Below are 23,381 nucleotides of genomic sequence, written 5' to 3'. Positions count from 1 at the left end.
TTCTGTAGGAAAACCACCAGGATAGACCCCATAGTCAGCCGGCAAAACTTGATTTTGACCCTGAAGCTTGGCCGCTTTGTCTGGAGTTCCAACACCAACCTTAGGAAGCCGTCGACGCCGAGCTAGATCTTTCTTGGGGGTCAGGGGTGAAACAATCAACTTGTTTCCTTGTGAACTCTGACTGTCTAGAGGCGGAACGAGTGCTTCCAATGACTGGTGAGCATTTCCTTCCAGTCGAGGAGGCAGAGCCGGAGGCTGATCCTGATCCCCGTCTAGCACGGGAATCGCCTCTGGTAGCCTCTGTTGTTGAGGAAACCTATTGAAATACTGGTACGGACCAGGACCAGCAAGCTGTTCTGGCTCTGGGGGCAGTTCCAGAAAAAGGAAGCAAACTCACAGTGGACTCTTGAGGCGAGGCCAGCACCCGGGAGGGAGCAGAAGACCCCAGGTCATCAAAGCCGCCAGGGTCTGCCATGGGTGTGAGCGAGTCAGGCGATTCAGGTGGGACATTCAAGGAGTGGGAAGACCAGGGCTCAGAGAGCCAAGGGATCTGGACTGGGAGCCCCTGGTCTTCCCGCGTGGGGTCTCCTAAGTGATGGGAAAGTGCAGGTCTCCTGTCCTCACCTTACTCGACTCCTGCTCTTTCTGTCCACTCGGGGCTTCTGTACTCTCATTGATATAGGTCTCGGTCCTCCACTGCTCTGTGTCCCATTCTTTCTTGGCTATCTTTTCTTCCTGCTGCTCACTGAGGAGCTTCATCAGGATGCCTGTTTTGGAGATGAGCTTGGCACAGGGCAGTTGCACCTGGGCCTCAGAGCAGTCCATTTTCAGAGTGCGGATGACGTGAGAAATGAGCCTTCTCACGTCCGTGTTGGGGATGAGGGACTGTAGCTGCTGATTCAGCTGAATTTCAAACTGTTGCCCCTGGGACAGCATCACGGGGTAGGTGAAGCCTGCGGGCGTGGTGGGGGCTTCAGTGCCCTCGCTGGGGTATTCCCACTGTGTTTCCTTGGTTTGGTCCACAGTCGGCATTAGGTCGAACTCGGTCCCAGCAGAATCTGTAGCTGAAGGATCTGTGTGCATTTTGTCACCAGGGAGCGTTTCTTCATGTGCAGTGGTGTTTTCTGTCAAAACATTTTCTTCGAAAACACGCCCTCCAGAATGGTTTTCCTCCCTAGTGTCTTCTATAGAAGGTTCTCTCAGAGGAGGACTCCCCTGAGAATGCAGGCCTCCAGGGGATGAGAAAGCCTCTCCGGAGGGGGAGTTTATGAGACTCCGCAGTGCAGGGAACGGAGGCCTCTTCCCAGCCGTCAGCCTGTTGAGGGAATTTTTCCTTCTGAACTTTCGACTCAGTTTGGCCTTGGGGGTTCGGAGGACCAGGTGAGAGCAAGTTTTATGAAAGCGGTAATTCTGTCTGGAATGCCAGATTGGTTTCCCTGCCGCCTTATTTTTGGCTCTAGCATTGGTATCTTCTAAGACAAAAATGGTGTAGGTTAAGTCTTCCTTTGTTGTTGATCTCAGAGAGAGATTTTGCAGGGGAGGTAGAAGGCCTGCCCAGGATGTGTTTCTTCAGGAAAGAGGAGGCTGCAGCCTCACGTTCCTTTGTGAGCAAGGGCTCCGTGTGCAAGGAGTTTCCGGCCACCTGCCTGGGCCTCTGAGCCACTTGAAGCTCCTTCAGCTCCCTGGAGCCTGCTCTCCCAAGCCTTCTTCCCCCAATGCTCTCCGCAAAGGGCCAGGTGCCCCGTCTCCTCCCGAGGCTCTTCCTCATCTCCTGGAGGTGCCTTTCCCGTAAGCCCTTTGGCCCCTTGATGACTTTTTTCACTCTCTGCAGCCTGTACCCCACACTTGGCATGGTTGCCAGGCTGTTCTCCTGTGACGGGGCAGTTTCTGATTTCTTTTGGAGGATTTGAGGGTTAAATTGATGACCTAACAGGATAGGCTGCATAAGCATGGCCTTTTCTTCCTTCTTAACCTTATCGATTTTTTTCTTGAATTACTTCATGTAACAAATTCTCCAGAAAATAGAGCTTTCTCAACTTATTTCTGTAAGGATGAGAGGGCCTTCTTATGTGGGTTTTCACGTAGCTCAGGGACTTATCTCTATCTTGCGCATTTGAAAAAAGCAGTGTAATGAATGGTAATAATGTTGATTCTACATTTTGTAGATTTTCCTCTGAGAAATAAGGCAATATATAATTCAGTGCACTAATAACATCACTTTCATCGTTGAGGTCCCGCTGTTCACTCATGCGGCCTGGGAAGTCCACGCTGTTTCTCTCTGATACTGGGTTCCCTGGCTCAATAGTCAGCTGCTTGCTGGTGTTGTTCTTCCGGGCTTGCAATATCTTCATGAATGCCCCCTTTGGGTTCCCTATAGATGCTTCTTCAACTGTCAAAAAAAGAAGAGACTGCTTTTTGGCACAGAAGACTGATGGGACAGCTTTATGTCAGTCCACAGCCCTACACTCTGATCAATTAAATTAGGAGTCAAATCCAATATTTGGGGTACCATTGAGACTTTAGAGAGAAAAGTAAAACCAAACTCAAACCTATGAAATGGCAACAACAAAGGAGAAAAAGATATTTTTGAGAGTGGCATTCAGAAGAGTTCGCAGTGTTAAAAAGCAGTAACTATGATCAGTATTATTTCATTGGTTTCCAATGACCAACCACTCCAGGCTTAGAATAAGGCTGGAGGACAAATGGCCCCACCCAGCTGCCCCTTCTGTGGCTCTGCCCCTGCTTCTCAGCCACATCATTCTACAGTCCTGCCTCATGCTGAGGGAGCACAGGCTTCCTCCTTCCCTCCCTCCCTCCCTGTGGCCCTGTGTTCTTGCTACCATCACAGGTGTCCATGGCAAGAGATAGGCATGTAAGGGGAGTGAGGGCAGAGGTGGTCAAGCCAAGGGGCCTTGCTCCTCACCTCAGTGTGTTCTTTCCCACCCTTGTAAAGGGAGATTAACAATGCTTGTCCTTCTCACCTCTTGAGACGAAGGGAATAATATAATTGGTAGGAAACTGGTCTGGAAGGTGAGCAACACTGTGTAGATGGGTATACAGTTATCACTGTGCTAATGCCTCAGATCCCTGACTGAGATCCGAATTCAAGCTGTCTAAGGAAGAAAGTGGTCACATTTTGGAAGTCACGACATCAGTGGTAATAACCCTCATCTACAGAAGGATACTTAAAATTACCCGAGTGTTCTGTGGATAGAAAAGCGTGAGACTCAGAGCAGGTTCAGAGTTGGACAGTCTACAAGTGCATGGAGGAGCCTTCCGACTCCATCAGAGCAGCCAGGCAGCCATTTCTGGTTATGGAACCAGAAACTCCCCGGCTCCAAATAAAACAGCATCACTTGTACTCTTTTATACAAGTGCAAAAACAAACAACCGCGGTGAGCAGTGTAGACCTGTTCTATAAGACAGAGGGCCCTTGAGGCCCAACACATAGAAAACCAGTTTATAGACTGTGTGCAAATGAGTTATCATTGAAAAGCAAAGCACCCAAGAGCACAGAACACCACGTGTGTGGTTCCCAACATTGCTTCCTTCCCCTTCCACCTCTTTTCCATGATCCTTTGTGCATATGTAAATTACATAGCGGTAACTATGTTATTAAATTACATAGCGGTGATTGCGAACCTGACTTTCAGCAAGGGAGCAGTGTAGCAATTTAGGGAGTTTAAATCTGAATGAATGAATAAAAATTCAGCAATTAATTACATTGTTACTTTAAACTTGACCCTAAAATTTTAAAATAAGAAATTTAAAACAAATAAATATTAAAAAAAGATCCCCAGGAAGTTCCGACTCACGGCAATGTGTCGTATTTGGCAGGCATTCATTGTCACAGTGAAGCTTGACGGTGTTGCAGACAACCTCGATAGTATGTTTAAATTGGCAGAGGCAGCAGGCCATATGGCTAGGTAAGATCCTATGAATAGAGACAGAGAATTAAGTTACCTGTAAAGGGGTTCCTTGGGTGGGTCAAACAGGTGAGCCAAGGTGCCAGCAAAGGAGTTCTTGAGGTATGTGGCCAGGACATTTGGGTAGGAGCCTGGTGGCCAATTGTTGGTCTTGAATATGAGAATAAAGGAAGGAGGGAGAGGTGGCCCAAGGAGGCATAGGCATGGAAGTGGGTGTGGTGTATCCAAAATAAAGTCAACAGGGTGAGCATTGGGCACCATGGATCTGTCGTTTGACTCAGGGGTGTCTCCTTCCAGTTCACAAGTCTCATTGTGGGTTGGGAGTGCACAGGAGGACTTCCCCCAACCTCTGGAGTACTCTTCTCCATCCCTGTTGGAAGTGTTCACTATTAGAAACTACTCTGGTCCCAGAAAAATGACTGACTGCAGTAATTGTTGGAAAAGATGTGGAGAAAAAGGAACACTCGCTCACTGATGGGTGAGTGAAAGTAATTTGACCAGGCAGGTGTTTAGCCCAGCCATGAAGATGCTGCTTGGGACAAGCACATCCACTTCTGGAGTGCCTGGCTCCATTTCTGATCCCTGTTTCCTGCCAGTGAGTGCCCTGGGATGTGTCAGGTGGTGCTTCCCTAAATACCCAGAAATGGAAAGACTGCAACTTATGGTAGGTGTGTGTTTTTAAGAAACTGTCAGTCTATTTTCATTATATTTTTTTCAAATTTATCATTTCGAAAGTTTCTGTGGAAGGAAGAGAGAGAAACACACACAAACACATCTTTTCTTTTTTTTTTCTTTTTGACAGGCAGAGTGGACAGTGAGAGACAGAGACAGAGAGAAAGGTCTTCCTTTTGCCATTGGTTCACCCTCCAATGGCCGCCGTGGCCGGCGCATCGCGCTGATCCAAAGCCAGAAGCCAGGTGCTTTTCCTGGTCTCCCATGCGGGTGCAGGGCCCAAGGACTTGGGCCATCCTCCACTGCACTCCCGGGCCATACCAGAGAGCTGGCCTGGAAGAGGGGCAACCGGGACAGAATCTGGCGCCCCGACCGGGACTAGAACCCAGTGTGCCAGCGCCGCAAGGCGGAAGATTAGCCTATTGAGCCACGGTGCCGACCACATGTTTTCATTAGGTAGTTTACTCCCCAAATGTCTGCGACATGCAGGGCTGGGCCAGGCCAAAGCCAGGAGCTCAGAAACTAGTTTGGTTTTCCATGTGAGGAGCAAGAACTCAAGTCCTTGGGGCATCACCCACTGCCTTCCAGGGTACATGTTAGCAGGAAGCTAGGGTGGAGCAGAGCCGGGACTTGGATCCAGGCATTCTGATGTGGGATTGGAGTATCCCAGGTAGTGGCTTAACGGCTGCACCAAATGCCTGCCATCGTAAACAGTTTAATTTTTATTTGTTTTATTTTTTAAAGCTTTTATGTAATGAATGCCAATTTCATAGGTACAACTTTAGGAATATAGTGTTTTTTCCTCCATACCTGCCCTCCCACCCCCACTCCCGTCCTACCTCCTACTCCCTCTCCCATCCCATTCTTCATTAAGATTCACTTTTGATTGACTTTATATACAAAAGAGCAACTCTATACTAAGTAAAGATTTCAACACTTTGCACCAACCCCCCACCCCACAACATAAAAAGTACTGTTTGAGAACAAGTTTTGCAGTTAATTCTCATAGTACAGCTCATTAACAGAGGTCCTACATGGGGCGTAAGTGCAAACAGCTTAATTTCTAATACCCCCAAACTGGAACAACCTAAGTGTTCACAAATAGGTGAATAGATAAACTATGGTAGGTTCATATAATGAAATGCTATTCAGCAATAAAAGGAAATTAACTCTTGGTACACACAACAACAAGAGTGTCTTAATCATGTTGAGTGACAAAAACTGGTTAGAAAACAGTGCATACTGTTTGTGGTTCCATTTCTATAAACGTGTAGAACATGCATAATAGCCCATAGTAACAGTAAGAAGGTCAAGGTTACATGGAAATTGGATTGGGGAGCGCAAGGAGGGATGGAAGGGAAGAATGATAAAAAAAAAGCACAAGTTGAGGTGGCGGGTATTTTGCTGTGGTCATGGCCTATGGTATATACATCTATCCACATAGGTGGTCCACTGTGTCTATTATTTCTTCATCTCTGGAACTACTATGAAACTGCTCAGAGGAAAGAAGGAAGGGAGGAAGCAAGAGAGAGGAGGAGGAAGGGGGAGGGGTGGGAGTGAGGGAGCAGAGGAGGGAAGGAAGGCTAATGATTGAGTCCACATGAGAAGTATGCTGCTTGTGATACCCACATCCTGTATGGCAGTGCCTGGGTTCTCGGTGTACTTTTTGTACTATTCTTTACTTTTCTTGGGGGATTGAATTATTTTTAAAAATATTTATTTATTTATGTTATTATTTATTATTATTTTTCACTCTCCAAATGGCCACAAAAGCCGAGTGGAGTAGCTGGGATTCAAACTGACATTCCAATATGGAGTGCCGGCATCACACGTGGTGAGTTACCTTGGTGTGCCACAAGGCCTGTCCCTAGTAGGTTTGAGTATTTTTAAAATAAAATTGGCAAAAACGCTAACAAAGCTAGTTGGTTATCTTATTAAGAATTATTGAGCCGGAGCCGGCGCCGCGGCTCACTAGGCTAATCCTCCACCTGGCGGCGCCGGCACACCGGGTTCTAGTCCCGGTCGGGGCACCAGATTCTGTCCTGGTTGCCCCTCTTCCAGGCCAGCTCTCTGCTATGGTCAGGGAGTGCAGTGGAGGATGGCCCAAGTCCTTGGGCCCTGCACCCCACAGGAGACCAGGATAAGCACCTGGCTCCTGCCTTCGGAGCAGGCCACAGCGCGCCGGCTGTGGCGGCCATTGGATTGTGAACCAACGGCAAAGGAAGACCTTTCTCTCTGTCTCTCTCTCTCTCACTGTCCACTCTGCCTGTCAAAAAAAAAAAAAAAAAAAGGAATTATTGAGCCGGAGCCACAGCTCAATAGGCTAATCCTCCACCTAGCGGCGCCGGCACACCGGGTTCTAGTCCCAGTCCGGGCGCCGGATTCTGTCCCAATTGCCCCTCTTGCAGGCCAGCTCTCTGCTGTGGCCAGGGAGTGGCGGCCATTGGAGGGTGAACCAACGGCAAAAAGAAGACCTTTCTCTCTCTCTCAATGTCCACTCTGCCTGTCCAAAAAAAAAAAAAAAAAAAAAGAATTATTGGAGGCTGTTTCAGGGAGATAAAAACAGCCTGTTTAATAGGAGTGAGTCCTCAATATTATACTTAAGCAGTATAATGTAGTGATTAGGAGTACAAATTCCATCACCAGATTAGGTTCACATCTTAGCTCTGCTAATAATATGATCTTGGGCAAATGGCTTAGACTCTGTTTCTCAGCCACCTCATTCTGATAGCACCTACCTCTAATGAGATGTGAGGACCAAATGAATCAGCACTTGAAATGTGCCTGACACATGTGAGTGTGCAACACAAGTTAGCCACTCTAGTTATTCACTTGCAAACCACTACCTGCACAGTACTGATGCTCTCCCACCTTGGGTTGTTTGGGGGCCTTCTCTGAGGCAAAAGGATGACTTTATTAGGCAAACAGAACCTGTGTTTCATGGAAACACGAAGGCTGTGGGTTGGGGGCACAATGTATAGAGTTTAGATTAACACTGGATACACTTAGTGGGCCAGGCTCTTTCTAACCAATAGAATAACCAATGGTTGAGTTGTTACAGATGACTAATGTTACTTCTTTGGGTCCAGAGAAAGCTTCATATAGAAAGAATGCACTCAGAATGCTAAGCTAGTGTTTTACTAGACTTCAATTCTAACAGGAAATTTTCGTTAAGTCCTTTCTACCCCTAACTTCGTATTTTGAAAATTTTCAAGCCTACAAAAATATCCGAAAGATTGGTGTCATGAGTTTACATGTTCTTTCACTTAGATTCAACTGTTGCTAACATTTTGCCACATTCACTTTCCACGTGTGTGTCTCTATGCACTTCTTGGACAAACCATTTGAGAATGAGCTGTAGATATGATGACCTTTTCTTGCTAAACCTGAAGTCTGCGTCTCCTAAGAACAAAGGCATTCTCCTGCATATCCACAACACTATTATCACCCAGTCAGCTTTAACATTAACATCACCGTCTATTGTGGTCCACATGCAGGTGCTCTCAGTTGTCCCAAACATGTCTTGGCTACTTTTAAATCAGGCATTGCATTTTATTTTCATGGCTCTTTAATTTTCTTCAGTTTAGAACTGTTCCTTTTTTGCAGTGTTTCATGGCATTGGGATTTTTGAGGCATTCAAATCAGTTGTTTTACAGCATGCACCTCAATTTATCTTTCTAAGGCCAATGTGAATAAATCTTCCAGCCACTGGTTCATGCCCCAAATGGCCACCGCAGCTGGGGCTGGGCTGGGTTGAAGTCAGGAGCCAGGATCCAGGAGCCAGGAGCTATATTCAGGTCTCTCCTGGGTGGCAGGGGGCAAGCACTTTGGTCATCCTGTGCTGCTTCCCCAGGTTCATTAGCAAGGAGCTGGATGGGAAGTGGAGCAGCTGGGACTTGAACTGGCACTCCGATATGGGATGCCAGCATCACAGACAACTTAACCTTATGCCACAACACCAGTGCTGGGCCCCAAATCATTATTTTTAAAAATATTGGCAAATCTGGGCCGGCACCATGGCACAGTAGGTTAATCCTTCACCTGTGGTGCCAGCATCCCATATGGGCGCTGGTTCTAGTCCCAGCTGCTCTGCTTCTGATCCAGCTCTCTGCTGTGGCCTGGGAAAGCAGTGGAAGATGGCCCAAGTCCTTGGGCCCCTGCACCTGCATGGGAGACTGGGAAGAAGCACCTGGCTCCTGGCTTCGATCAGTGCAGCTCCGGCCATTGTGGCCATTTGGGGAGTGAACCATCGGAAGGCTTTTTTCTCTGTGTCTCTCTCTCACTGTCTATAACTCTATCTGTCAAATAAATAAATAAAATCTTAAAAAAATATTGGAAAATCTTTTGAAATTGCTAATGACCTGAGGTATAGCTTATTCTTACTAGATAAGACCATTGCACATGAATATGCTATAAAGGGGCCAGCGCTGTGGTGTAGCAGGTTAAGCCTTCACCTGCAGTGTCAGCATCCCTTATAGGCACGGGTTCAAGTCCCAGCTGCTCTGCTTCTGATCCACCTCCCTGCTAATGCACTTGGGAAAGCAGCAGAGGATGGCCCAAGTGCTTGGGCTCCTGCTCCCACATGAGTCAGAATAAGCTCCGACGCCTGACTTTGGCCTGGCCAAGCCCTGGCTGTTGTGGTCTTTTGAGCTAGGAACCAGCAGATGGAAGATCTTTCTCTCTCTCTGTATTTCTGCCTTTCAAATAAATAAGTAAGTCTTTAAGAATGCATTAAGGACCATCACTTATGAGTCACGACACAAGTGAGCTGGCCTGCTTTGTCTAAACTCCTGAGGACTTCCAATAATGAGCTCCAGTGTAACAATTGCTTTCAGGTTTTTATAGCCTTGGTTGCACATGGCTCCAGAAAATGCTAGCACTTTTCCTGTCCACTGATGGTCAAGTATGAAAAAAGCAGCTAGAACACCATAGCCTTGGCTAATTGAGAAAGCTTGTTGATGATGAGAGCTTTGACTCTTTGGAGAGGAAGGCCTCTCACTGACCTGGGAGGATCCACTGTGGCAGATGCTGCCCAAGGTTGAGGAAGAGGAGGCTAGAGCAGAAACCAATGGATTTGATGATGTGGGAAGTTAGTCAAGGAGGTGATCTGACAGAAGTGATTAGGGCAGGGTATGCTATGAGAGGCCTTTCCCCATTCTTATCTTGTGGAGTCCGCTTGACTAGCCTTATCATAGTTTCTGTTTAGCTTGTCCAATTGGCAGGGGGGAGGTCACAATGGAAGTTGCAGTGAGTTTATGGTAAAATGTCAGAATAGGGCTCTAAGGAAATCCTTTTTAAAACTTCAAAACTTGAGATACTTCAAACTCTGCATGAAAATTAACTAGAAAGGATCATGGACCTAAATGTAACTCTACAGTTTCTACAAGAAAACAGGAAAAAATATCTGTAACTTTAGATTAGACAATGGGTTATTTGAATGATTTTTTTAGGAAAGGCACAATAAAAGGACAAACCATACAAGATAAAAAGTTGCTATAGGCTAAGCAACATTAAAAAATTAACTTCTACTCTTCAGAAGGTACACTTAGTAGAGTGAAAGGATAACTCACGGCCAGCGCTGTGACTCAATAGACTAATCCTCCACCTAGCGGCGCCGGCACACTGGGTTCTAGTCCCGGTCGGGGCACCAGATTCTGTCCCGGTTGCCCCTCTTCCAGGCCAGCTCTCTGCTCTGGCCAGGGTGTGCAGTGGAGGATGTCCCAAGTGCTTGGGCTCTGCACCCCATGGGAGACCAGGAGAAGCACCTGGCTCCTGCCTTCGGATCAGCACAGTGCGCCGGCTGCAGCACGCCAGCCTCGGCGGCCATTGGAGGGTGAACCAACGGCAAAGGAAGACCTTTCTCTCTTTCTCTCTCTCTCACTGTCCACTCTGCCTGTCAAAAAAAAAAAAAAAAAAAAAAAACCTCCCTAAGATTACCATCAAATTACTACATGGGAACAGATTTGAATAGACACTTGGTAAAGATACTTGCACAACAGTATCGTCAGTCATTAGAGTAGTGCAAGTTTAAACTGCAGTGAGTGTACCCAAGGTGCCAGCGTTAGGATGACTGAATCCCACATTTGAGCACTTGCATTTGATTCTTCTCTCTGGTTCCTGATTCCAGCTTCCTGCTAATATAGTTCTCCTGCCTTTCTTGGGCTTGAGAAATTGGGGTTCCTGCCACCTACATGGGAGGTCTTGGTTGAATTCCCAGCCTTCAACTCCAGCTTCAGCCCAGTGCTGGTCATGGTGGGCATTTGGTGAGAGAACTGATTGACTCTCAAGTAACTATTTTTAAATACTAAAAAAAAATAGAGATTCCACTATATATCTACTAGCAGAAAAGCTACATTAAAAAAGTTTTGTTTTTTAACTTATTTGAAAGAACGAGAGAGAGAAAGAGAGAGAGAGAGAAAGATTGACCTTCCATCTGCTGGTTCACTTCCCCAAATGCTGATAACAGCCAGGGTTGGGCCAGGACTATGCCAAGGATATAGGTCTCAGTGTGTGGGTCTCCTACATGGGTGGCAGAGACCAGAATACTCGAGTTACCATCGGCTACCTCCCAGGGTGCACATTAGCTGGAAGCAGAGTAGCTGGGACTCAAACTTGGCACTCTGATACGGGATGTAGGCATCCCAAGTGGTATCTTATTTATTTATTTATTTGACAGGTAGAGTTAGACAGTGAGAGACACAGAGAGAAAGGTCTTCCTTCCATTGGCTCACCTCCCAATCACCCCCCAAATGGCCGCTATGGCCGGAGCTGCGCCGAACTGAAGCCAGGAGCCAGGTGCTTCCTCCTGGTCTCCCATGCGGGTGCAGGGTCCAAGCACTTGGGCCATCCTCCACTGCCTTCGCGGGCCACAGCAGAGAGCTGGACTGGAAGAGGAGCAGCCGGGACTAGAACCCAGCGCCCATATGGGATGCCAGTACCAGAGGCGGAGGATTAGCCAAGTGAGCCATGGTGCCAGCCCCCCAAGTGGTATCTTAATGCTGTGCCACAACATCCAGTTTCTAAATTTTTGTTAAAGTTGAAACCTGAGGACTGGGACAACACATGTTGCAACTGCCACTCTCGAACATTGTTGGTGAGAGTGCAGACTGCAGCAGCTACTTGGCAAACAGTTTAGCTGTGTGTTAAACAGTTCAATATACACTTAGTAGGTAATGAACTGTCCTACCCCTAGATCTTTACACCAAAGAGATGAAGCCACATATTCATTTACAGACCTGCATGTGAGTGCTGTTAGTGGCTTTATTTATAATTGCAAAAAGTTGGAAAACACAGTTCTATAAGCTGATGAAATGGATAAACTGGTGTAACTACACAATTGGAATATTACTCAGCAATAGGTAGAGGCAGCAACATGAATAGTAGTTTAATCTCTAAAGGATTATGCTGAGTAAAGGAGCCAGACACAAGAGGCTACACTTACTACATGATTTTGCTTATAAGACACTGTGGAAGGAAAAACTACAAGAATAGAAACAGGGTGAGTGGTTTGAGGGCCTGGGTCTGGGGATGGGAGGAGACGATTGACTGGAAAGGACCATGAGGGACCTTTTAGGGTTGATAGAAATGTTCTACATCAGGAATTTGGTGGTGGTTACATAACCACGTGTTTGCCAAAACTCAGCAAACTTTACAGTGCGAATTGAAATACATAAAAATTATACCTCCATAAGCCTGACTTAAGAAAACACGTCTACAGACTTACATGGAAATAAACCTAAGAAAAAGATACCTTACAGTTTTTCCAGTTGAAGAGTCATCATGAGAATGTTCTCAACTGTGGTAAGTGGTACTTGTGTTGTTCCCAAGTCTCTGAAGGAGAAAGCCCAAACATTCACGGTATGGACCTCAATAAAAAGATCTGTCTTTAAAAAGGTTGTTTCAGGAAGATGTGGTTACATCAGTTTTGGCTTCTCTATAAAGCAAGACAGCTCAAGAGTTTGTCATGGAGACAGTTCCAGAAAGCCCTGGTTGAAATGACTTTACTATTTGCATCATCAGATTAATGACCTTGGCATTGAAGAGTAGAACCTACACCTTTTTCTGCCATTGTCTTATTTTTCATTTTATACTACACTGACCTCTTTTAATTCTTATTTTTTCTTTAAAAAATTTACATCTATACCTCTTTGCTTGGGATAGATGGTATTCCTAACATGTATTTGCATGTAACACTGTCTCGCCCTGCCAGCTGTCTTTCCCATGATAAATTCTTTCTCAGTTCTTGCCTCAGTCAATAACTTTTTTCAGTAACCTAATTTAAAATCATGACTTTTTAGCCTCAATCTCAAATACTTAATGTTTGATGAAAATAAAAAAAGATTATTTTCATACTTACAGATATTTTAATGCTGGCAGTTTAAAAAGATACGAATCTTCAACATTTGTCAGAGGATTACGATTGAGATTTCTGAAAAAGGCAATGGAATTAAAGGTATCGGCCATTTCAGTAAGCACAAGACTGTATGAGAAATTATATTCTTTTTTGTGTAGACATTTTAGGCTTAAAATTACTTTCTGTGTACTTACAAATCACCCTTAGGATTCAAAAAGCACTTGTTCTTTGGGAGCTATCTATGTCTCCTAGAGGATGAATGGAGAAGAGAAAGAGAAAAGATACAAAAAAATGCATAATAAACACAAAATATGCCAAAGAACTTTTTAGGTGAAAAGCCTTAGAAGTGGAGCCAGTGTTTTGCCTAGCAATTAACACCCAGATTGGGATACCTACGTCTCAAATCAGATGCCTGGGTTTGATTCCCAGTTCCAGCTTCTAATTGCAACTTCCTGCTAATGCAGACCCTGGGAGGCAGTGGTGATGGCTCAATTGGTTGAGTCTCTGCTATCTACTTGGAGACGTGGACTGGTTTCTGGTTTCCAGCTTCAGCCTGGGCCTGGCCTAGCCTAGCCTGAGCCATTGCAGGTATTTGGGAAGTGAACTAGTGGGCGGGAGCTGTCTGTGTCTTAAAAAAGAAAGACGTATAGAAGTGACCACACTGATAGGGAAGCCCTTTTTTGTGTAGGAAACACTAATCCTGTGTTCTCCATAATTCAAGGTGCTTGCCTTTCATCTTTGGAAATTTTAAACAAGCCATGACTTAATTCATTTAGTTGATGGAAAAAGAACCCACGTCAAAGCCATACTCTTGTCACGTTCTTCCACTGGTGTTCTCATTTCGCATCACACATCATCACATCACATCACATCACATCATCACGTCACATCACATCACGTCACATCACGTCACATCAGTCTTTGTTACGTTGCTTGTCATCACCTGTTGGCCTGTCAGTCTCCTGGCCTGTAGCTCCTTGAGGGCAGGGATATTGTTATTGTCTTTGTTATGCCTGTGTGTGGCATAGTGCCTGAAATTTACTGCATGGTTAATAAATATTTGTTGAGTAAAGAATTCACATTTTGTTTCCCTACCAATACAGTGAATAAATTCATGTTGTGGGAAATTTCATTCCTAAATGCTGTAATAGATTTTTAAAGTTTTTAAAGCAAGCAAACAAAAACAAAAACAGGTAAAAAAAAAAACTGCCTTTAGTTTAACTCTACTCAAAAACGTACTGTACTGTTACAAACTGTGAAAATAATAACTCTTACAGATGATATTGATTTGGCTGCCAAGCATCTGTGTTCAGCATTCAACACTGGATGTTCCCAGTAACCTCTGTGATAGGTATTGTACCCCAGTAGCCTATTGTGATATATATTGTGCTGAGTCACAGAGGCTGTGTAACTTGTTGTAGGTCACTGCACTTGTAAGAAGCAAAGCTGGAGCTGGAGCTCAGTCCTGCCCCAGACTGTGTCTAATATGTGTGCAGAAAAGGGTCCAAATATTTGTCACTTTAATCTGAAGCTTGAGATGACTAAATATAGAAGTACTTTGAAAATTTCATCAACCTTCTCAGGATAGCGCTCATGAAAATTAGTTTCTCTTTTTATTCCTTTTCCCTAATCTTATCCCACAATTAGATATTTAGCTCAGAGTCATTGAGACTAGAGATTTAACAGCATGTTGTAGGTGACATCAGTGGAAACCTATGTAAACAGTGGAGTGAGAACATCTGAAAATTTATCCCTTCATAAAGGGAACAACAAAATGGTAAAAGTGGTCAGAATCAAGTTTTTGATAATTCTGGAAATTTAACCAAAGGCTTGCAGCAACCTGTGGGGCATTTACTCAAGAAAATTGGCTGACTTTCTCTAAGAATAGTGAGATTTGTGTGGGTTTCGTGTATTTAACTTGCCCTAGACAGTTCCTCCCTGGCAAGCTCAGTGGTAGCCTTAAAAATAGGCTTGGCAGCTTATGACAAGAGCCTCGGGTGATGACTGACGTCATAAATAAGAGTGTCAATTGTTAAATCAACAACAGGAGTCACTGTGCACTTACTCCCCATGTAGGATCTCTGTCCTTAATGTGTGGTACTATGTGAATTAATGGTATAACTAGTACTCAAACAATACTTTATACTTTGTGTTTCTGTGTGGGTGCAAACTGTTGAAATCTTTACTTAGTATATACTAAGTTGATCTTCTGTATATAAAGAGAATTGAGAATGAATCTTGATGAAGAATGGGATGAGAAAGGGAATGGGAGATGGGATGGTTGCGGGTGGGAGGAAGTTATGGGGGCAAAAAGCCACTATAATCCAGAAGTTGTACATTGGAAATTTATATTTATTAAATAAAGGTTAAAAAAGAAACATCTGCTTTAGGAGTAGACTGATGTCTTAGTAATATTTGGGTTTAGGTTTTTGGATTGTGGGTGAATTTTATTTTTAATTTGTTGCTTCTCAATTTTTTTAAAATTATGAGATGTATTACTTGCATACTCAAAGTCATATGTAACCATGTGAATGTTGGATAATGTTTGAACTTTGTCCAATTTATTTTGTCTACATTTGAACCAAATCAGGAATTATAATGAGAGAAAAGAGAAGTATGTGTAAAATGAGCAAAAAAAAAAAAACCTCCAAACTCTCCAAAATAAAAAAAAAAATAGCCTGTATGCCCAGTATCAGAGAGAGGGAGAGGGATAGAGGGACAGAAGGAGGGAGGGAGGGAGAGAAAGAGAGAGAGACAGAACAGAGACAGAGAGAATGGAAATGAATGGAGATAAACATGCAGAATGAAGCCTCTCTCAGAGGCTGTTTTTGGGAAATAACTACAGGCAAGTGCTTCACCATGGAAGCTGTGTGCGATACTGGATAGCAGTTGGGACCAAAAGATAGTCTATTCAAAAAGCTTAACATGGGAAGCTGAGGAATAAGATGTTCATTAGAACTTTGAAACACACAATATACCCTCAGGACACTGGAAGATGGTGGAATGTATTCCTGTGAATTTGGAAGGCCTTACACATATCTAGGGCTATAAGCTTTGCCAGGAAAGACCTGAAGGGGCCCTGACTTCTTTATAACTGGCTGATCCTGAGGTTCTATGCATGCAGGAAGTAAAAGAAAAGACAGCCCTGGACTGCCTGGCTAAGAACAGAAAGGACACAGTACAACGTGTACTTGGAGCTCTTTGACAAAAGCTGGGAGAATTGTTGATTCCAGACTTGTAGGGAGTTCTCTATTCAGTCCTGACCCCCAGGCTAACCAAGTGGAGACTTCAATGGCCACACATCATAAGTAATACAAACTTTATAGCATTGGTTCAGAAAAGTGGCTAGATAACAGCAACTGCTACAACAAGCATTAGTAACACCAAACTGGAGACAGGAATCTAGTTTTTGGAATTGCTATATTATTTAAAATGTTCATTTTTTTATGAGAGCGAGAAGGAAACAAAATATGGCTCATACTCAGAGGAAATTCCAGTTTCAGTAAAAAACTATCCCTGAGGAGCCCAGACATTGGACTCACTAGACAAAGACTTGATTCAGTTACTGATAATAAGTTCAGAGGTGGGTGTTGTGGTGCAGAGGGTTAAGCTGTCACTTGGGATGTCCACATCCTACCTGGCTTCTGACTTCAGCCTCCTGCTGCTTCACGTGCTGGGAGACAGCAGCTTTGCCTCAAGTGTGGGAGCCCCTGCCAGCCATGTGGGAGACCCAGATGGTTTTCCAAGCTTTTGGCTTTGGTCTGGCCCAGCTCTGGCTTTTGCAGGCATTTAGGGAATGAACCAGCAGATGGAAGACCTCTCTGTCAGTCACTACCTTTCAAACAGATGTTAAAATGGAAGTGATGAGTGAGGACACCCTTGTTTAAGAAAGTATAAAGGAAACCATTTAGTTTTGTTTAGTAAAGAACTAATGAAAACTATGCCTCATCAAATGGACCATATTAAATATGGAAATTACTTTAAAAAGAGGGACAGCTGATTGGTGCAGCAGTCAAGATGCTGCTTGGGACATCTGCATCCCATAGCAGAGTGCCTGGGTTCAAGTTCTGATTCCACTCGCAACTTCAGCTTCCTGCTAATGCAGAGTATTGGAGGAAGCAGGTAATTTCACCCACAGAGGAGACCTGGACTGAGTTCCCCATTTCCTGTTTCAGCCTGCCCCAGCCCCACATGATAGAGATAGTTGGGGAGTAAAACTGTGGGTGGAAGATCACCATCTTTGTATGCTTTCTAAATTAAAAAAAAAACACACAGAAATTATAAAAAGGAGCCAAATAGAAATTGAGGAGTTGAAAAACATAGTAATTAATATGGAAAATTCACTAGTGAGTGTCAGTGGCAGATCTGACTAAGCAGAAGAAAGAATCAGGAATTTGATGATAAATTGAGATTGTTGAGTTGAAGGAACAGAAAGAAGGAAGAAAGAAGAAAGATGGATGCAATCCTAGAGAGTAGGACACCATCAAGCTTACTAATTTCAGAAGGAGAAAAGAGGAGAAAGAATATTTGAAGAAATGGTGGCCTCAAACTTCCTAAACCTAATAAAACATATGGATCTATACATGGCAAGAAGTTCAAGGAATTCTTAAGTAGGATGAACTGAAAGAGTTTCACATATAGGCGTATCATAATCAAACTATTAGAAGCCAAACACAGAACATCTTGAAAGCAGCAAGAGAAAATAACATCATATACTAGGAATCGTCAAAAGATTAATAGCTGATGTATCATCAGAAACAATAGAGGCCCCAAGGCAGTGAGATGGCACATTCAGTGTGCTGCAGGGAAGAAATGTCAACCAAGAAGTGCATAGTTTTTCCATAGTACACATTTCTGTAAACTTTTGAAGACTCATCAGATGCATGGATTATCTAATATGTTTTAATTCCACTTTCTCAAACTTTTTGTCACCCTGATGGGTAAGAATAGCAGGATATGGTTGAACTCTGTAATTAATACACAATTATTCTTAGGCATTTAAAATTAACAGAAAAATGATCTCTGTTAAATAGAAGAGTGGGAATAAGAGAGGGAGGAGATGTACAGGTCGGCACATGCTCACTCGGGCTTACCTCCAATGGTAGAGCTAGAAATGTGCCAGGGGATTCCAAATCAATCTTATCAAGGAGGCATGTACCAATGGCATCTCACTTGTTAAAGTGATAAGTTTAAGTACATAATTGATCAAAAAGGTAAGTGTCGAAGAGATTTCACAAAAAAGACCAGTGTCTGCAAAGAATGAAGGATAGAATTAAAAGGGAGAGAATGATCCGGCAGGGGAAGCAGGACACACAGCAGACTCATAGAATAGCAAATGTCCTAAACAGCACTCCAGCCTCGGAATCAACCCTTGGGGCATTCGGATCTGGCTAAAAGGCCCATGAGAGTCTCACAGGCATGGAAAGCCAAGACACTGTAGCAAAAACAACCTGAATGAACGATCTCAGTGAACAAGATCCCAGCAGAAAGAATGGGCCATCAAAGAAGGAGTCACCTTTCTTTCTCTGAAGGGAGGAAGGAACCTCCACTGTGATATGGCCTTGACTAAGTTCAGAGTTGGTGATCTCAAGAGGCTTCCATAGCCTTGACAGCTCATGGCAAGAGCCTCAGGTGATTACTGACGTCATAAATAAGAGTGTCAATTGTTAAATCAACAATGGGAGTCACTGTGCACATGCTCCCCATGCAGGATCTCTGTCCTTAATGTGTTTTACTATGAGAGTTAACGATAAAACTACTAGTCGAACAGTACTCTATATCTTGTGTGGTTGTGTGGGTGCAGTCTGTTGAAATCTTTGCTTAGTATATACTAAGTTGATCTTCTGTATATAAAGATAATTGAAAATGAAACGTGATGAAGAGTGGGATGGGAGAGGGAGTGGGAGATGGGATGGCTGCGGGTGGGAGGGAGGTTAGGGGGGAAAGCCACAACAATGCAAAAGTTGCACTTTGTAAATTTACATTTATTAAATAAAAAAATAGTATAAAGGTAGGGGGAGAATGGAGCTATAGAGAAGCAAAGTTTCTGTATACTATTTAAGTTATTTTGATAGTAATCTGAAGAAAAATGTTATAAACTAAGATGTTAATTATAATTCTAGGACAACCACTAAGGAAATAACTTGAATATATTGTAGAAAAAAAGTGGATGGCCATTTGGTCTAGTGGTTAAACCACTGTTTGGGTTGTCTGCATCCTGTATTAGAGTGTCTGCAAAGGAGTCTGAGTTTTGCTCCTAATTCCAGCTTCCTGCCAGTGTGGACCTTGGGAGGCGGCAAGTGGTAGCTCAAGTGGTTGGCTTCCAGTTGCCCATGTTGGGTAGACATGGACTGAGTTGCCAGCTCCTGGCTTTTGCCTTACCCAACCCTGGCCAGTACAGGCATTTAGGGAGTGGGCTGGGAGGTGTGGCACTGGCACCCCATATGGGTGCTGGTTTGTGTCCCAGCCGTTCCTCTTCCCATCCAGCTCTCTGCTATGGCCTGGGAAAGCAAGGCCCCTATACCCGTATGGGAAGACCTAGAGGAAGCTTCTGATTCCTGGCTTTGGATGGGTTCAGCTCTGGCTGTTGTGGCCATCTGGGTAGTGAACCAGTGGGTGGAAGACCTTTCTCTCTGTCTCTCCCTCTCTCTGTAATGCTCTCTCAAATAAATAAATAAAATATTTAAAAAAAGAAAACTTGAATGAATATAAACCATCTAGATGTACCAGACATCTACAGAGCAATTCCCAGCAATGTCGACATAAAAATGCTAAAGATGTATTCTTTTCTAGTGTAAATAGAACATTCTCTAGGAAGATCATATGTTACATCACAAGACCTATCAATACATTTAAAAGGACTGAAATCACACAGAGTATGTTTTCAACTAAAGTAGAATGAAATTAGAAATCAAAGCAGAAAAACATCTGGGAAATTCACATATAAGTGGAAATAAGCACCCATGAATAACCAGTGGTTCAAAGAAGAAATCACAAAGGAAACCAGAAACTATTTTGGTAGGAATGAAAATGCACACAGAAGATATCAATACTACATGATGAGCTGGAGCAGTGCTCAGAGGGAAGTTTATATATGCAAATATAAATGTTTAGAAGTCTCATATCTGTACCTAAACTTCCTCCCAAATCAACTATGAAAAAAAAAAAGGAATGAAACAAAGTTCAGAGCAGAAATATAGAAAAACAATAGAGAAAACTCAATATAATAAAAATTGGTTCATTGAAAAGATCAACACACTTAAGTTCGACTGACCAATAAAATTATTTAAAATCAGGGGCCGGCGCCGCGGCTCACTAGGCTAAACTTCTGCCTTGCGGCGCCGGCACACCGGGTTCTAGTCCCGGTCCAGGCGCCGGATTCTGTCCCGGTTGCCCCTCTTCCAGGCCAGCTCTCTGCTGTGGCCAGGGAGTGCAGTGGAGGATGGCCCAAGTGCTTGGGCCCTGCACCCACATGGGAGATCAGGAGAAGCACCTGGCTCCTGGCTTTGGATCAGCGCAATGTGCCGGCTGTAGCGTGCTGGCTGCGGCGGCCATTGGAGGGTGAACCAACAGCAAAGGAAGACCTTTCTCTCTGTCTCTCTCTCTGTCCACTCTGCCTGTCAAGAAAAAAAAAAATCAGGAATGAAAGGGGACATTACTGTTGACCTTATAGACATCAGAAGTATAAAAAGGAAAACTGAGGACTATATGCCAGTGAATTAGGAAACATGGATGGAATGGACACGTTCTTAGATGGATACAAACTGCTGAACCTGACTTCAAATTAACAAATCTGAATAGACCTATATCAGGTGAAGAGACTGAGGGGGCAGATGTGGTGTGGTAGGTTAGGCTGCCACTAAGAATGCCCACACCCCTTACTGGATTGGCTGGGATCAAGCCCCACGTCCGCTTCTGATACAACTTCATGCTAATGTGCTCCCTGGGAGGCAGCAGATGAGGGTTCAGATTCTTGGCCACCCATGTGGAAGACCCAGATGGAGTTCCTGGCTCTTGGCTTCAGTCTTGCCCAGCCTCAGGTTTGTGGTGAGTAAACTAGCAAATAGAAGATATTCACTCATTCATTCATTCTGATTCTTTCTGCCTTTCAAATAAATAGATAAACTTTCTTTTAAAGAAAAGAGATTTAGTTAGTAATTAGAACTTCTACAAAGAAAAGCTCAAGGACACATAACTTCATTGCAAATCTAAAATAATTAACGTCAATAATTCATTAAGTCTTCTAAAATATAGGGCAGAACATTTCCTAGCATTGTATGAGGTTAGTTTTATGCTGATACCAAAGTCAGACAAAAATATCACAAGAAAAATTATAAACTGGTACCTAATGATATAGATTGAAAAATGCTCAGCAAATACTAGCAAGTATAATCCAACAGAATATATGAAAAGGATTCCATATCTTAACCAACTTGGATTTATCCCAGGAATGAAAAGTTGATTAAACATATCAAAGTAAATCACTGTAATGTGCTGTGTTAATAGAATGAAAGAAAAGATACGTGATCATCTCAATACATACAGTTCTAAAAGTATTTAAAAGCTAGAATAACCTTTCAGTATAAAAACATGGAACTTGGATAGAAGGCAACTCAATAACCTAATAGAGGACAACAGTGAAGATCCCCTGGCTAACTTCGTGCTGAATTATGATGGATTGAAAGCTTTCATCCTAAGATCAAGAACAAAGCAAGGGTGCTTTCTCTTACCACTTTTATTCGATGTTGTTCTGAAGGTTCTAGCTAGGGAAATTAGGTGAGAAAAACATATATTTTGGAATGAATGAAAGAAAACATTCTCTTTTTGGAGATGAGATGATTATCTTACCTGTAGAAAATGAGAAAGAATCCATGCACAAAAAAATCTACTAGAGAAAAAGTTCAGTAGTTTGTGGGACACAGATCAGTCTGCCAAAATTTGCTGTATTTTCAGACTAGCAATTAATAATCTGAAAATGACATTAAGGTAACAATTCCATAAACAATCACACCAAAGAAAAATACTTAGGAATACATCTAATCAGAATGAAAAGGCCTGTACTCTGAAGCTACAACATATTTTTGAGTAATGTTAAAGAAGATCTAAGAAAATGGAAAGACATTCTGTGTTTATGAATCAGAAAGTACAGTGAAGATGTGACTGTTCTCCAAATTTATCCATGATTTTAGCACAATTCCTAGCAAAATCCAAGCTGGCTTCTTGCCAGAAATTGGCATAAGGTCATATGACAATTCAAGGGATCCAGAATAGCTAAAACAATACTTAAAAAAGGAAAAAATCGGGAGGACTCAAACTTCCCAATTTCAAAACCCAGAGGCAGGCATTTGGCCTGACAGTTAAGATGCTGGTTAAAATGTCTGCATCCCATATCCAAGTGCCTAGATTTGATGTCTGGCTTCAGCTCCTGAGTTCTACTTCCTGGTAATGCAGACAGTGGGAGGCAGCAGTGATAGCTCAAGTAATTGGTTCCTGACACCCATGTGGGAGGCCTGGATTGAACTTCCCTTCCTGCTCTACTTTCAGTCTGTTGCAAGCAAAAACTCCACAACAAAACCCAGTTCAAACCTATGGTAATCTCAGTATGGTACTGGAGTAATGATTGACAATCATTGGAATCAATGGAACCGACTTGACACCCCCAAAATGAACCCTCACATATAGAGGGTTATATAGACTATATGTTTTGAAAATTAAAAACACTGGTGCATCCAAGGAGACTGTCAAGAAGGTGGGACAGGTGTGTGGCATAGCAGTTGAGTTGATACTTGGAAAGTCTGAATCTTAGATCAGAGTACCGTATTTGATTCCTGGCTACCCTGCTTCCAATCTAGCTTCCTGCTAGTGTGTACCCTGGGAGGCAGCAGGTGATGGTCAGGTATTGGGTCCTTGCCACTCTTATGGGAGTCTCAGATTGAGTTCTGGGCCCCTGGGTTAGGCCTGACCCACCCTAGTTGTTGCGGGACTTTGGCGATTGAACCAGCAAATGGAAGAATTATCTCTGTCTTCTGTCTCTGTATCCCTTTAAAATAAAATAGGTAAATAATTTTTTTAAAAAAGCTAAGACAACTCACAGTATTTGCAAGTCTTGTATCTGATAAAGGTCTAGTTCTTAGAATGCCCAGAGTATTTAAAGAATTCTTAGGCTTCAAGGAGAAGGGAATAAACATTCATGAAATGAAGATATATAAATGGCCAGCAGTCATAAAATGATGCACAACATCTGAAGTCATTAGGGAAATGTGAATGAAAACCACAATTAGATGCTACTTTAGCCACTTAATAGGATGGTCATAATAAAAAAAGACATACACTGACAGTTGTTGACATAGATAGATAGAATGGGAACTCTCCTACATGGCAGGTGGGAAGGTAAAATGGTGTAGCCAATGTGGAAAAGAGATTGGTGGTTC

The 23,381-nt window shown here is 43.4% G+C and overlaps 1 protein-coding gene across 12 annotated transcripts in view; it reads right to left on the bottom strand.

Moving 5' to 3' along the window:
* Nucleotides 1-1,973: 1,973 nt before the first annotated feature.
* The window catches only part of LOC127486713 (leucine-rich repeat-containing protein 37A3-like), a 47,035-nt gene continuing 25,627 nt past the window's right edge, over nt 1,974-23,381 (bottom strand). For all 12 annotated transcript variants that reach the window (XM_070061626.1, XM_070061629.1, XM_070061628.1 and 9 more), the window contains exons 6-9: nt 12,955-13,026; nt 12,354-12,428; nt 3,816-3,934; nt 1,974-2,389 (exon numbers count right to left, since the gene is read on the bottom strand). In XM_070061626.1, coding sequence (XP_069917727.1) covers nt 1,974-2,389; nt 3,816-3,934; nt 12,354-12,428; nt 12,955-13,026 — 682 coding nt within the window. The remainder of the gene's footprint in view (nt 2,390-3,815; nt 3,935-12,353; nt 12,429-12,954; nt 13,027-23,381) is intronic.

The sequence above is a fragment of the Oryctolagus cuniculus genome, chromosome 17, assembly GCF_964237555.1.
Source record: "Oryctolagus cuniculus chromosome 17, mOryCun1.1, whole genome shotgun sequence".
Classification (NCBI taxonomy): domain Eukaryota; kingdom Metazoa; phylum Chordata; class Mammalia; order Lagomorpha; family Leporidae; genus Oryctolagus; species Oryctolagus cuniculus.
This window is presented reverse-complemented; position numbering and strand designations above follow the sequence as displayed.